At 39.1% G+C, this 12,641-nt stretch overlaps 1 protein-coding gene across 3 annotated transcripts; it reads right to left on the bottom strand.

The window, feature by feature from the left end:
* Positions 1-3,733: 3,733 nt before the first annotated feature.
* On the bottom strand, positions 3,734-11,715 carry LOC121657087. 3 transcript variants are annotated; one of them, XM_042012458.1, is made up of 7 exons: positions 11,683-11,715; positions 10,194-10,327; positions 7,133-7,341; positions 5,672-6,633; positions 5,452-5,521; positions 4,813-4,978; positions 3,734-4,516 (listed from the first exon to the last, which is right to left on the bottom strand). In XM_042012458.1, the coding sequence occupies exons 2-7, from the start codon at positions 10,214-10,216 to the stop codon at positions 4,354-4,356; spliced, it is 1,593 nt and encodes a 530-aa protein (XP_041868392.1). In that variant the 5' UTR covers positions 10,217-10,327; positions 11,683-11,715; the 3' UTR covers positions 3,734-4,353. The 3 variants fall into 3 exon arrangements, with proteins under 3 accessions (XP_041868392.1, XP_041868391.1, XP_041868390.1); XM_042012457.1 differs by lacking the exon at positions 11,683-11,715 and adding an exon at positions 10,418-10,542; XM_042012456.1 differs by lacking the exon at positions 11,683-11,715 and having other exon boundaries at positions 10,194-10,542.
* Between the last annotated feature and the right edge of the window lie 926 nt (positions 11,716-12,641).

Raw genomic sequence — 12,641 nt, 5'->3', positions numbered from 1 at the left:
CTCACAGAGGGAGATTAGAGTAACAGAGGAGATTAAACTTCACAGGGCTGCACATTTCAGAAGGAATGAGGGAAAAGCAACATGACTGGGGGGTGCTTTATTCTCTTTAACTGGGTTACTCATGGAGTTATCATGTTGGACTCAGTGCTGCTAAAATTAGTGTGATTCTCTTCATTTCAGTCGTTCATGTTTCCAACGAGAGCTGTCTTTTTTTCATTGAGATCCTATGGTGGCCCTGAAGTGTCACAGCAATACAAAGTCACAACACGAATACAAAAGCCACAACACTTCACAATTAACTATTAAATTATTTATTATTATTATTAACCGCAACACAAAAACAAAAGCTGCAACACTTCACAATTAACTATTAAATTTATTATTATTATTATTAACTGCAACACGAATACAAAAGCCGCAACAGAGCGGAAAATTTATCTTTTTTTTTCAACACAACTTGAGCGCCGATGGACATTACAACACTGGAAGTAAACAACTTTAAGTCCTAATGGATGTAAAACGGTGAGATTTTGGAAAAAGCACTAAAGGTAAGTAAAACACTGATGGTAAATAATGTTTATTCAATTTGGTAAGCGCCATTTTAAACGTTAACTGTGATGTATAAATGAAGTGTTATTGCATGTTCAGGGTAGTAATGTGGCCACATGCTGCATTGACCACCTTGGCTGTTGCTGCTAATTAGCCTGTAAGTGTTTACAATGGAATACTTAAGTTATGGAAAACCATGACTGCGAAGAAAGCAGACTTTAACTTAATTATTTATGGTGAACAGACGTCCTCTTTTACTTGGATATGTCCTCTTTCTGAGAGCTAAAAAGTAAGTCTAATAAGACGAGCTGAAGACAAGTTTCATGTTTTGGACTGATTGCTTTGATGGCATGGAGGAAAAGTTAACAAGTTTTAGATCTGAGTGTCTAGTATCTAGGATAGCTAGAAAATGCACAAACCTAAACGCAAATTCACAGATGAGCTACAGACACACACACGCACAAAAAAATCACCTTGCTGGTAATGCATGGGAAGTATAGTGCATGACATGAGAAGCATTGTGCTGGAAGCTCCTTCAGTTCTGCATGAATACACAAGTTCCTTTTTTTTTATTCCTTTTTAGTGTTAGTATGTGTTTGTATATATATTTATTGTGTTACTGTTTCATAAACAGACAAATACAGAACAGAATGACCAACTCAAAACTTATCTTCACCACATTGAAAGTTTGACAATGCTACATTATTTTTACACACATTTAGGGCCTATGGTTTATTTTATATTTGGCAAATGAAAAAAAAGAAATATATGTTTTACATCAGTATAAGTACTTAAAAAAAGATAGTGTTCCCTTGGCCACAATGTTCTTGAAGGTGAAATAAGTTCTTCATCATACTGTAGTAGCCTTGAATGTGGACACATTTGTCATTCATAGGGTCATAATTCTACATATGATGACACTACACCCAAACAACTTTCACAACTTTAAAAAGTACAATGCCATAAACCCAAACCTCTGTCCTCCCTTTTGTATTTTCTACCAGATCATGTTTTGTCCATTTTGTGGAATGAATCTTCAGACTGTCCTGTCATACTGTGGTTCCTGCAGCAGAAATGTTCAGTTTTTAAAAAGTCTGCAAACTGAAGGTATATCTTTGTCATTTTATTAAAGATTATGGATTTCTGTTTTGTACCTTCAATTGTAAAGCATATCACTAAAGCAGTGTTTCTCAATTCAGGTCCTCATGACCCACTGCCCTCCATGTTTTAGAGGTAACCCTGCTTCAACACACCTCAATGAAATGAATGGCTCATCAGCAGGCTTGCAAATAACCTGATGAGGAAGTTCATTTATCTGAATCAGGTGTTTTGGAGTAGGAACATATTTAAAACCTGTAGGGCAGAGGTTCCTGAAAATCTGGGTTGAGAAACATTGCACTAAAATATGGTAAAATTCAAAACATGCTACATCTCAACATATCTAAAATGTTACAAATACAAAAAAAAGCAAAGCAAAGGAAAAAAAAGCAAAATACAATTTAGAAAAATTAAGACATCTTCAAAATACATTTTAAAATCTTACTGTTTAGGGTGGCATTTTGCAGGGGTTATTCTAGAGACCAATGTTCCCACATGCGCGCATATTATCGGCGCACAAGAAAATCTATGCAGCGCATAAAATAAAATTCAGTATACACATATTAAATAATATGTAATATTAGACCTAATCTTATGAAATTAATTAGACCAATAATATAGTTTTCTGTACCATTTTGCATTGTAACTCAGTGGGTGACAGATGACAAGCCAATGATACGATAAGGGTCACTTACGCTACGCAGCCAATCATAACATTGACAGTGCTTGCATATGTGCCCTGCCTATATGTGCCGTGCAGGTTAGCTAGGTAACAACAGTGTGGTGGAGTTAAGAGACAAATGCTAACCCCTTATCATGGCGAAACGAACAGGCAGCAACACACCCACTCACCAAGCCAAAGTAAAGAACAAATGCGGTTCTTTTAAGATGGAATGGTTGTCGGAGTATATGCAAATAGAAGAACAAGCAGTGAAACTGGGTGAGATTTTTTCTTTTTCGAGTGAGAAAGGTCTGCTCTGCAAAACATGCAGTGAAGCCAAAGTAGCAAGTGAGTTTTCGGAGGGAAAAATTTGGACTGAATGGAAGTTGGACTACTTAAAGCGTCACATTCAGCAGAAAAGTCATTTGAAAGCTGTTGGAATTGTACGAAGACTCAAGATGGGACAGGGGATTGGTACATTATTGCGGGAGAGCGCAAAAGACCAACAGAAAAGAAACGAGCTGTCAAAAAAAACAAAATCTGACCCGAGCAAATTAAAGTTCTCATTGACAATATTTTACTTCCCATCAAAATGAATGCATCAATGCTGTCAGTTCAACCAATCCACGATCACATGGCAAAGTATGTGAGTATATCAGAAAGCTGGCGAAGCAAAAACTATGCCTTTGAATTTGTGAACTCAATCAATGAGATTGTGCAGAATGAGTCTAAGTGCAGTGTTAAAAATGCACCCTGGCATACCCTGATAGTAGATGAGAGCACAGATATATCAGTACACTGTAAGACTTTTCACTGTAAATTTACAGTAATTTACTGGCAGCAGCTTTGCCACTAAACTACTGTAATTTTTACAGCACCTTGCTGTAATTTAGAAATACAGCATATTACTGTAAATGAATCTACAGTTAATTACTGTAAATTTACAACACTATCACATATATTATTTTACTGTAACTTTACAGTAATTTACTGGTTTGTTTTACCAGTAGACTACTGTGTTTTTGCAGTGCTGTATTTCAGAATTACAGTACATTCCTGTAAATAATTGTAAAGTTCATTGCTGTAATACTACAACTAGAAATAATAACAATAACAATAATAATAATAATAACAATAATAATAATAATAATAATATAAAGAAATGACAGCAGAAAATATTTATAGTTTCTTTTCAAATATTTATTTGAAAAAATATTTGTAACACAATATCAATAAAGTCAACATTGATTTGGAACATCAATAAAGTTTATAACCTCAGGGAATTTTTTTTCCTGTTGTATTTTTACCCTTAGTGTGAGGCTGTTCTTTACAAATGATAGCAACAGTGACACATGAATATTCCACCATGCACCATCCAAGTTGGTGTTCTATTGCCATTGCCCTGAGACACAGAAACTGCTCCATTAACATCTTGGTGAATGCTGAAATCTGACACCTTATGCAGGGGTGTCATACTGGTTCCAGAAAGAGCTGTGTGGCTGCAGGTTTTCATTCCAACCAAGCAGTAGCAGACCAGACTCCACTCATCTCATCAAGTCTTCAGGTTCAGACTGGACTCACTTGATGAAATGAGTGATCTGGTGTGCTCCTGCTTGGTTGGAATGAAAACCTGCAGCTGCACGGCCCTTTCTGGAACTAGTATGACACCAGTGCCTTAGGGTCACACCATGTTCAAACTGAAGAAAAAAAAAATCTAAACAAAGTATGACATGTTAAATGCTGTTCTGAACTCTCAAACACCAACATACATTTTTGTCAGTCATTCATCTCAACAAATTGAACAGGGACAGAGCTCTAGCAATAGAAATGCATCCAGACAAATTTGAAATTAAAGACAAAAACTGGGTGATCTGGATATTGGAAAGAATGTACTGAAAGAGTGTGCTCACACTAAATTTTTACAGCTGAACGTGCTTGCTTATATGAATGCCACTGTATTTTCTCTAACACTGTGTGTGTGTGTGTGTGTGTGTGTGTGTTTGTGAGCGTGTGCGTGCATGTGACAGTATGTGTGCATGTGTAGATCAGACAAAGTCCCACTTGAAGTCACTGATCCTCTTGATGAGTGTGCTGACATGCGGATTCACAGATGTTGACTTCTTCTGGACCATCTTCCCGCTCTTCTTGCTTTTCACCATCTCATGGCTTGCTTTTGTGCCCCTCTCCGGGTTAATGTCAATGCAGCTTCTGTAAAACAATATAGATAGACAAAAAAAAAGTTTTTCTTTATGATTATATCTGTCTATGAATGTGGCATATCAAATAAGAGCATGTTCAGTACAATGTAGTATGTTGAACCACATTAAAAGGAGTTTCAGCCATAACATTATCACTAAAGGTAGTATTATAACTGTGGTTGCTATTCTTGTGTTAGAGCCTAAGCACCATTGGCTATCACTACCAGGTTATTGGAGTATGGTGTTGGGTGAAGAAAAGTCAATCAAGTTAAGCCCTGTTGAACAATAGATGTGAAAAAAAGCTACCTCTGAATGAACTCCAATGTGCACGATGCCTCATGTTGGTACTGCAGGTTAAAGTTGTAATAGGAGGAGAAGACCACTGCAAGGCCAAGAACAAAGGACGTCCCTTCACATAGCACCTCTTTCTCTATGCTCAGCATCCATCGTTGGTTTGCCTGTACCATTTGACCTAAAAAAGACTACAAGTTAGAAACAATAATGCCTGCCGCACACGAGAGCTATCTACTGAGCTAAAAGTTATTTGAGACAGTTTGCTCAGCAGCTAGCTCGCTGCGCACCTGATTTTGGATGAGTTTTCTGCCTCACGAGGTCTTGAGGTCAAAATCAAACACGTTTGATATTTTTTGCCTCGCGAGGTGAAAAACTCACCGTGTGTGGTGCCACCTGAGCTACATGCTGAGGGCAGAAATTCAAGTGACCATCAAAACGCGTCCTTCACTCACATGATTCCAAGATGGCAGCCCCCTGTCATAAAGAAAGAAAAATGATCCAGAGATGGAGTATCTCTGTCTCCGTTTCAATCATTTTTCTTTCCTTTTTTTTTTCTGATTATGTTTCTATGACAACATAAAACGTATTTAGTAAAGTATGAGCATAGCTAACAATATTTTATTCACATTCCAAGTCAGATACTGTACTTACCAGCCACAATCAAACGTGGTGTGTCAGGCAGCGTGGCTGTCATCTGCACAATTGCAGGTGTGGCAGGCTCCTTAAAAAGGCACAAAATCAAAATGAGTATTTTGATTGGCAATGAAAGGACAAGATCTTTTACAACAATGGAAAGACGTTATATAGAGTAAGAAGAAAGTGTCTAACTATAATATTGTTAAAACAGACATTGAAACAAAGATAATCTTACATCAGTTTGGATGATGAGGGCATCCAGTGGCTCCTTGAAGTGTGCCATTAAAACCTGAAGGATGTTTGAAGCAGTCACACTACATTCAGTCCTGAAAAGAACATCTTTTACGTCATCATTTGTTGGATTTTGTTTGAAGAACTCCATGATGTTTCTGCCATGCTCTTCAAGAAAAGCCTCAATCTTTCGGACAATTGGAACATCGGTCAGCACTTCAAAATGAGTGCACATGCTCCTTGGGAAGAACAAATATGGCCATTGTTGCCTCACATGTTCCAAGGCTGGCGGAGGATTTGCATTTATCATTTGGCGCTGCAAGTAATATGTCTTTTCTATAAGTTTTAACACTTCTGCTCTTTCCATTCCTAAAGAACCTTCTCGAGAAAAGAGCTCCATCAACTTCTGTCTATCATCTTCTAGAGATGCCTCTGTCTCTTCAGGTGGAAGTTCAGGCTGCCATTGTGTGCAACCGTATGTGTCTGCAGGTCTTTGTTGGGGTTTAGCTCCATCTGTAGCCTTTGATGCTCTGCGACGAGCAAGTGTGTTGTTTCTGTTTAAGTGTTCAATGCGTGTCTTTATTTGACACAGAAGAGATTCATAACCTGTCCTGCCATCATCCATTGTATCCATAAATGACTGGGGATACTGTCGCACTATGTCTCTTACAATGATAAGACACTGGGCTCTGCTTGGATTCACCTCAATTTTCCGCATGTCATCAACCAGTACACGTATCATCTGTCTCCTATCTGCTGGTGTAGGCCTTTTTCCATTCTGGAGGCACATGTTAAGACTGGAAGTCATTTTTTCCCAGTTCACTTTAAAAGTTTCAGGCCAGTTTTTCACAGCAGGCAAGGGTGATGTTGGAGGAGAGGACAAGGAACTGCTTGAGAGTGAGGAGCTCTGGTCCAGTGGGATGCATGAGGACATCTGCGTTGGTAGGGCAGAAATGGACAGGGGCTCTACAATGGGGAAAATATTACATGTATATGGATCAATATCTGGTAGCATCTATCACTGTCATTGTTGCATGATACACTATGCTTTTTCACTTTAACCTAAAGAAATGTTAGAACTTTATTTTGTCTCATAAGCATATAATCATATGACAATCTCTATATTTGTCACATTGTAATGTGCTGGCATGTGCAATAATTTTTTGACATCAAGCAAAAATTCTGCCTCTATCGCTTACATTTCTGTGCAAAAGCCATAAAGCTGTGATTTCATAAGCACACCTCTGTACATTATGTTCTCTAAACCGATTTAGTGGTTACACTAAAATTGTATAGTTTTGTCAAATTTACAGTTCCCTATGAAATTATTTTGTTTTCTTACTGCATCTTTTCTTAGTGATTTTTTACCCATCCTATGTGCTCTTTTGTTATTGCAATTTATATACAGTATTTCATTTTATGTGTAGAAGTTATTTTGGAAACAAGAGTCTGAAACCTTAATTACCTTTACGTTTCCAGGCGGCCAGAAGTTTTCTGCACTGAATTGGCTTTATGAACTCTTCAATGTCTTGCTCTCTCACAAACTGCAGGTCGTCCTCTTTTTCCACTCCTTGCTGAATCAACTTCTCCATCATACGACCTAGTGATTCGACAGGGATACTGGGAAGTGCAGAAACAATGGCCTCCCTAATCACATTACTAGGCTCCAGCATCCTATAGAAATGGAAAGGAGTGGTGAAGTGAGATCACTGGCAAGCCAAACATATTATACTCTGACAGAGGATAGTAGTCAAGTAGCCTGTTGTGTTCAGTGCAGACATGTACTTTCTGTGAGACTGTAAACTCCCTGATCAACAGGACAGACAGATTGGCATTTTTCTGTGACAAAATAGACAGCAGTAGTATTTTGGATCAAAATTAACTTAATCCTGCCAAAGACAAGTCCTTCATCATTTTTCTCCAGAATAACACACATGTTCTTTTTATAGAGTGTGCCTTTAACTCTAACTTCATGTGCTGCAACAGTAGTGGCAGGCTGAAAGCTAAGAGAGGCAACTGATTCTTGTATCTTTTCACTGTAGTCCTGTACAAAGAAGTCTGTGCCTTTTTCAATGGCAACACATGGTGGGAAGATAGAACCAGCACTAAGGTATGCTTGCAGAAGCTGATGCCTTTTAGCTAGAGTGGAGCAGAGGTTCTTGAAGTTGTGCAGTTTACGAGCACATTGTTTGAAATACGTATGCTTAGGGTTAGGGTTAGGGTGTCCATAAATGAATGAGAGGCCCAAAGCAAATGGTCAGGTCTGGGTAATGAGACAAATAATGATGTTTTGGTTTCAGTGGCTGATCTGGAAAACTTTCCTCTCTGCTTTGTAAATACTCCTCTATCAAAACTTTCATATATGCTATTTGACCAGAGGTTATCTTTGGCGCACATATCAGCTCAACTATTTGCCTTAGTTGCAGCACCAGCTGCCAGACATCATTTTCCATTGGGTTGTGAATTTTGTCTCCAATCAAGACTGGCAGAACTCTTAGTAGGCACCAGTTCCGCACTGCATGCCCACTTAGTTTCTCACTTTTAGGATTTACATCACTTGGTTTGTTGTTGGCATCACTGCCAAGGTAACGGAAGTGATTTATGCGGCGATTTAGCTCCACATAACTGAATTCCTTTTGCTCTGTGATGATATGCCTGATATAAAGAGCCAAATCATATGACACGACACCTTCAAACAGATCATGCCCTAAGCATGGAGGTAAACCAGGTTGACATACATGGAAGAAGGACAGATCATTGAATTTGGAATCAAATTTGATTCCTGCATTTAAGTCTGATGAACCCAACTGCTGCACATGGTCATTGTACGATTCAGCTGTTCTGAGTGAAGCTTTTGCCAAGGTAGAGGAGGTGAAAGTTTCACGATATGACAGAATCTGCAGAAGTGAGTACTCCTGCTAAAGTTCTCAGTGAAACCACCGATATTGTGTGATCCTAAGTTGTCGCCTGCGATGGCACACAATGTGCCTCTGTACAGCTGTCCATTAGACATGACCAAACCGTTTTCTTCTAAATCTTTCAGATCTCTTATAAGAGATACAAATACTTTATCATGGCCAAAGTATTTAAAATCTTGCTCTCGACATAATAATGCCAGCTGCATTTGATCCACACTTGACCTGTTGTGTGGTGCCACATTTGCCAGTGAAAAATACACAGCAAGAACTTTATGTTTTTTTTTTCCTGATCCCAGTGGATTTGCAACTTCAAAAGCATCTTGATACAAGATTAAGCCCAAGGATTTTGGATCAGATTGACATAATGCATTTTTGGCAACATTGCTACCATCCCATATATCTTCCAGTGTGTCTGTTGGTGGAGTTGGGGGCTTGTGGGAATGCACTTGTTGCCTGACTGATTCGCACTGGAAGAGTGACCTGAGTGACTCTAAAATGGGCACATATTGGGCAAAGCATTCTTGCCGGACTCATTCTGTCCGAGACATATTGGACCTGGTTCAATGTATCTGAACTGACTTTTGAAATAAGATTTTCTTCTTTTATCAGTTTTAAATGTACTAGTGTTGCATGCCCGAAAAAGATCCTCTGATTTTAGGACATCCACAATGATATTTATATCACCTTCAGATATATCTAGAGTTACTAACTTCTCTTTGAGCTTATAAAAGAGGTGAGACTGGCTGACATCATGCACGTCTTGTAATTCCTCAATAATGGTCTGGATTACTGAAGATGGGAGTAACAGTTTTGCCTGCAGTTTAAGATAAAGTAATGCCAAACTGTTTAAGAAGAGGGATTCATCAGCACACTCAGGAAAAACATCCGGTTGCTTTTTCTCTCCCTCAACATCACCCAGAACACTCTCTGGTGCACCCTGGTTCTCTGCTTGTTCACCTGAACACTCTGCCTGCATATCTTCTCTATTATCTGAGGCCAAAGAGCTTGAAATGTCTCTCACAGTGCATTGTTTGTGAGTTCTTGATACATGGGATGAAAATGTAGACACCACAAGGAACTGTTTGTTACAGTCTCTGAATGGACAAGAAACTGTCCTACCCTCTCCAATGTGACCCTTTTAGTGAGACAGTAAATTGTTAAGACTATCACACTTTGTAGTGCAAAAATCCACATGACTAGAGATATCAGTACATTGGCCTGAAAAGCCACTTTCATCTGATCTCCTTAGGTTTTTAGCTGGGTGATCTCTGTACACATGTATTTTGAAAACATTTATTTTTCTGAATATGCGGTTGCAGTCAGGTAGAGCACATTTGAAGGTCAAGTTTCGGACATTCTTATGAATTTTCATATGTCTCACGAATGCAAATTTTGTTTCACAGCTATGACTACACAGTTCACAATGAAACATTTTGGTAAATGAAATGGGGGGGTACGTGACTTAATTTGTTCAAATAAAATAAAATAAATGTGTAATTTATTTTCTGTTTTTAGTTAGGCTATTTAACTGTTATGGGGCTAATAAAACTGACAATGAAAACTCATTCAGCAGGTAAGCTAATCTTTGAAGAGGTCTGTTTAGCTTACTCTGTGGACAGCATGGAGGTCATCAAGCAACTACTGGAAGGCAGCTGAGCAGGTTTTCCTGGTTGTGACTTGCACCAAAAAGCTGAAAATCCAACTGGCTATGAAGGAAAAAAATCTTGCAGGACTCGTTTTACCTAGAAAGAACAAAGGACAGAGTTAGATTCAACCAATTACTTTTCTAACTTTAAATCCACTAGCAGAAACAACCAACACACAATCAGTACCTTTCCGTGCACGAGGTTGTCGTCTAATCGCTCCATTAGCAAGATCCTCATTTACATGCGACTGAAAAAATCTAAAGAACTGACGGGAGCGCCGCTTCAGTGGCTAATGCTGCATCCTTTCCCGTTCACTTATTACATCACATAATAATAACCCAGCGGCAGACCTTCTAGGTCCACCAACGAGGCAAGAAAAAAGTTTTTCCAGAAAGTTTGTAAATAAAAAGTGTTTGGACAAGGAGAGAAGTCAGAAAAGAGTCAAAATCAGCCCAACATTCGAAAGACGGCGCCAACTCTGTTTTTGTCTGTTTTGGTGGAAATGTTTTGTTTTCCTTAAAACACAACAAGCTAAGCTTGATTGCTACGTTGCATTTTTATCAGTGGTTGCTCTCACATTATTCTTAGTCGAAGATTCACAGGTGCTGCGCATGTAAACGATTCTCCTCCTCCAGCTGATCGAGGCTTTGCAGGACGTGCACACAAACGCTGTGAGAAAAGGAGGCGGATGCTTCACGGCTGTATTTCAAATTTGGGCCTTCTCTGACTCGGCGGTGAGACCAGTGAGAGTTCCTCAGAAGTTTGTTTTGTGATACACAAGCTGAATATGGTTATCACAATAATCTCACTGGTCTCGCCGCCTGCACTGGTAACTCCACGCTTCTGTGTTTACGGAAGTTGGGGATGACGTATTCACTGCTGCTGCGTGCGGCCTTTACGACTATCCGCGGTGCTTCGACTGTGATTCGCCTGTACTTCCGTGGCATATAGTTCCCCTATCTGATTGCCACCTAGTCAGTCCTTCGATGTGAAATTGCCATTCATTTGTACTTGATCAGAATCTGCGGGTCACGAAACGTAATTGGAAAAATCTTAAGTTAATTAGTTCACTTTTTTTACCTAGTGCTGCTACTTGGAAACACCAGATTACAGCAACTATGCTAAGCTATAACCTAAAGTCAGTGGTGCCAGATTCAGACAATGGCTGGGTCGGCTAACAAACGCTTCTCCCCTCATGGACTCAGGGGACTGCGGAGGGGGGCTAAATTTCACCCAGGGGTGGAATATGCCTTTAAGCTGTGCATGGAAAAGTACAATCCTTTTTTTTCACGCGTCTGGTACTGAATGCTGCTGAGACTTGCTAATTTAAGCTAAAGTCAGCTTCAAAAAGAAATGTCTTTTTCATAGCACTGTTAGAAATGTCAGAAAACGCAACAGGAAAAATCCTCCGAAGTCAGAAAAAAGTGAATATTAAAATTATGTTAACTTACTCTGTGGACAGAGTCCAGGATGTCAGGCAGCTCCATCTGTCAGCAGCTGAGCTGTGCTTGGTTGTTACGGTTCTGACTGGCTTTGCCTTCGGCTGTGAAGAGGTCCTAAAAAAACAATCCACGCAAGACTCGTTTTGCTAGATGCATAAAAGAAAGAGGACTAGCGTTAAATCCACCAGCAAAAACAACCAAAACAAAATGCTTACTCACACTTGCTAATTTAAGCTAAGTTTAGCACATTGCCCGTTTTGTGGCTCTTTTGATGATGAGAATAACGCACATGCTTACTTAGACAAGCTATGTTACTTATCCAACCCCATGGTTTTTTAATGTTGGTATAACTAAAATGAGACGAAATGCTAACACGTTTTAATTTTTGCTAATGTTAGCTTAAACAACATTTTTCAACAGTTCTGTGGTAGCACTGTTATAAACGGCAGATAACTCAAAGAGAGAAATCCTCAAATACCCTTTATAAATCAAGGGGGGGAAGGTGAATAATGTTAACTCACTCTGTGGACAGTTTGGAGGACCTCAGGCATCTCCAGGGATCTGTGCAGTCGGCTGAGCAGTTTTTCCTGTGACTGATGGTCTGGATTTTCCAGTTTTCCCGCACTTTTCTTTCACCTTCCCATAATGCTTAGTTGTTTACAGTAACATTTACAGTAATCTTGTAATAAAAACAAGCACTCTCTCTGAAATTACTGTAGTCCATTTTTATCTCCCAGATTGCATTGCAGTTTACAGTATGATACTGTACGGCAGCAATACAGTAAAATACTGTTCACATTTAACTGTAAATTTACATCAAAGGTTTACAGTGTACACAAAATGCTAGTTCTATATATTAAATACAGGGAAAATCATGTTATGTGATGTGTTTGGTGGCATCATCCAGCTGACAGCATGTACTGCTCAGGACATTGTGCAGGCCATAACTCAGTTTTACTCCAAACATG

The sequence above is a fragment of the Melanotaenia boesemani genome, chromosome 17 (assembly GCF_017639745.1).
Source record: "Melanotaenia boesemani isolate fMelBoe1 chromosome 17, fMelBoe1.pri, whole genome shotgun sequence".
Lineage (NCBI taxonomy): Eukaryota > Metazoa > Chordata > Actinopteri > Atheriniformes > Melanotaeniidae > Melanotaenia > Melanotaenia boesemani.
The sequence above is the reverse complement of the archived record's forward strand: the minus strand, read 5'-3'. Positions and strand labels throughout refer to the sequence as shown.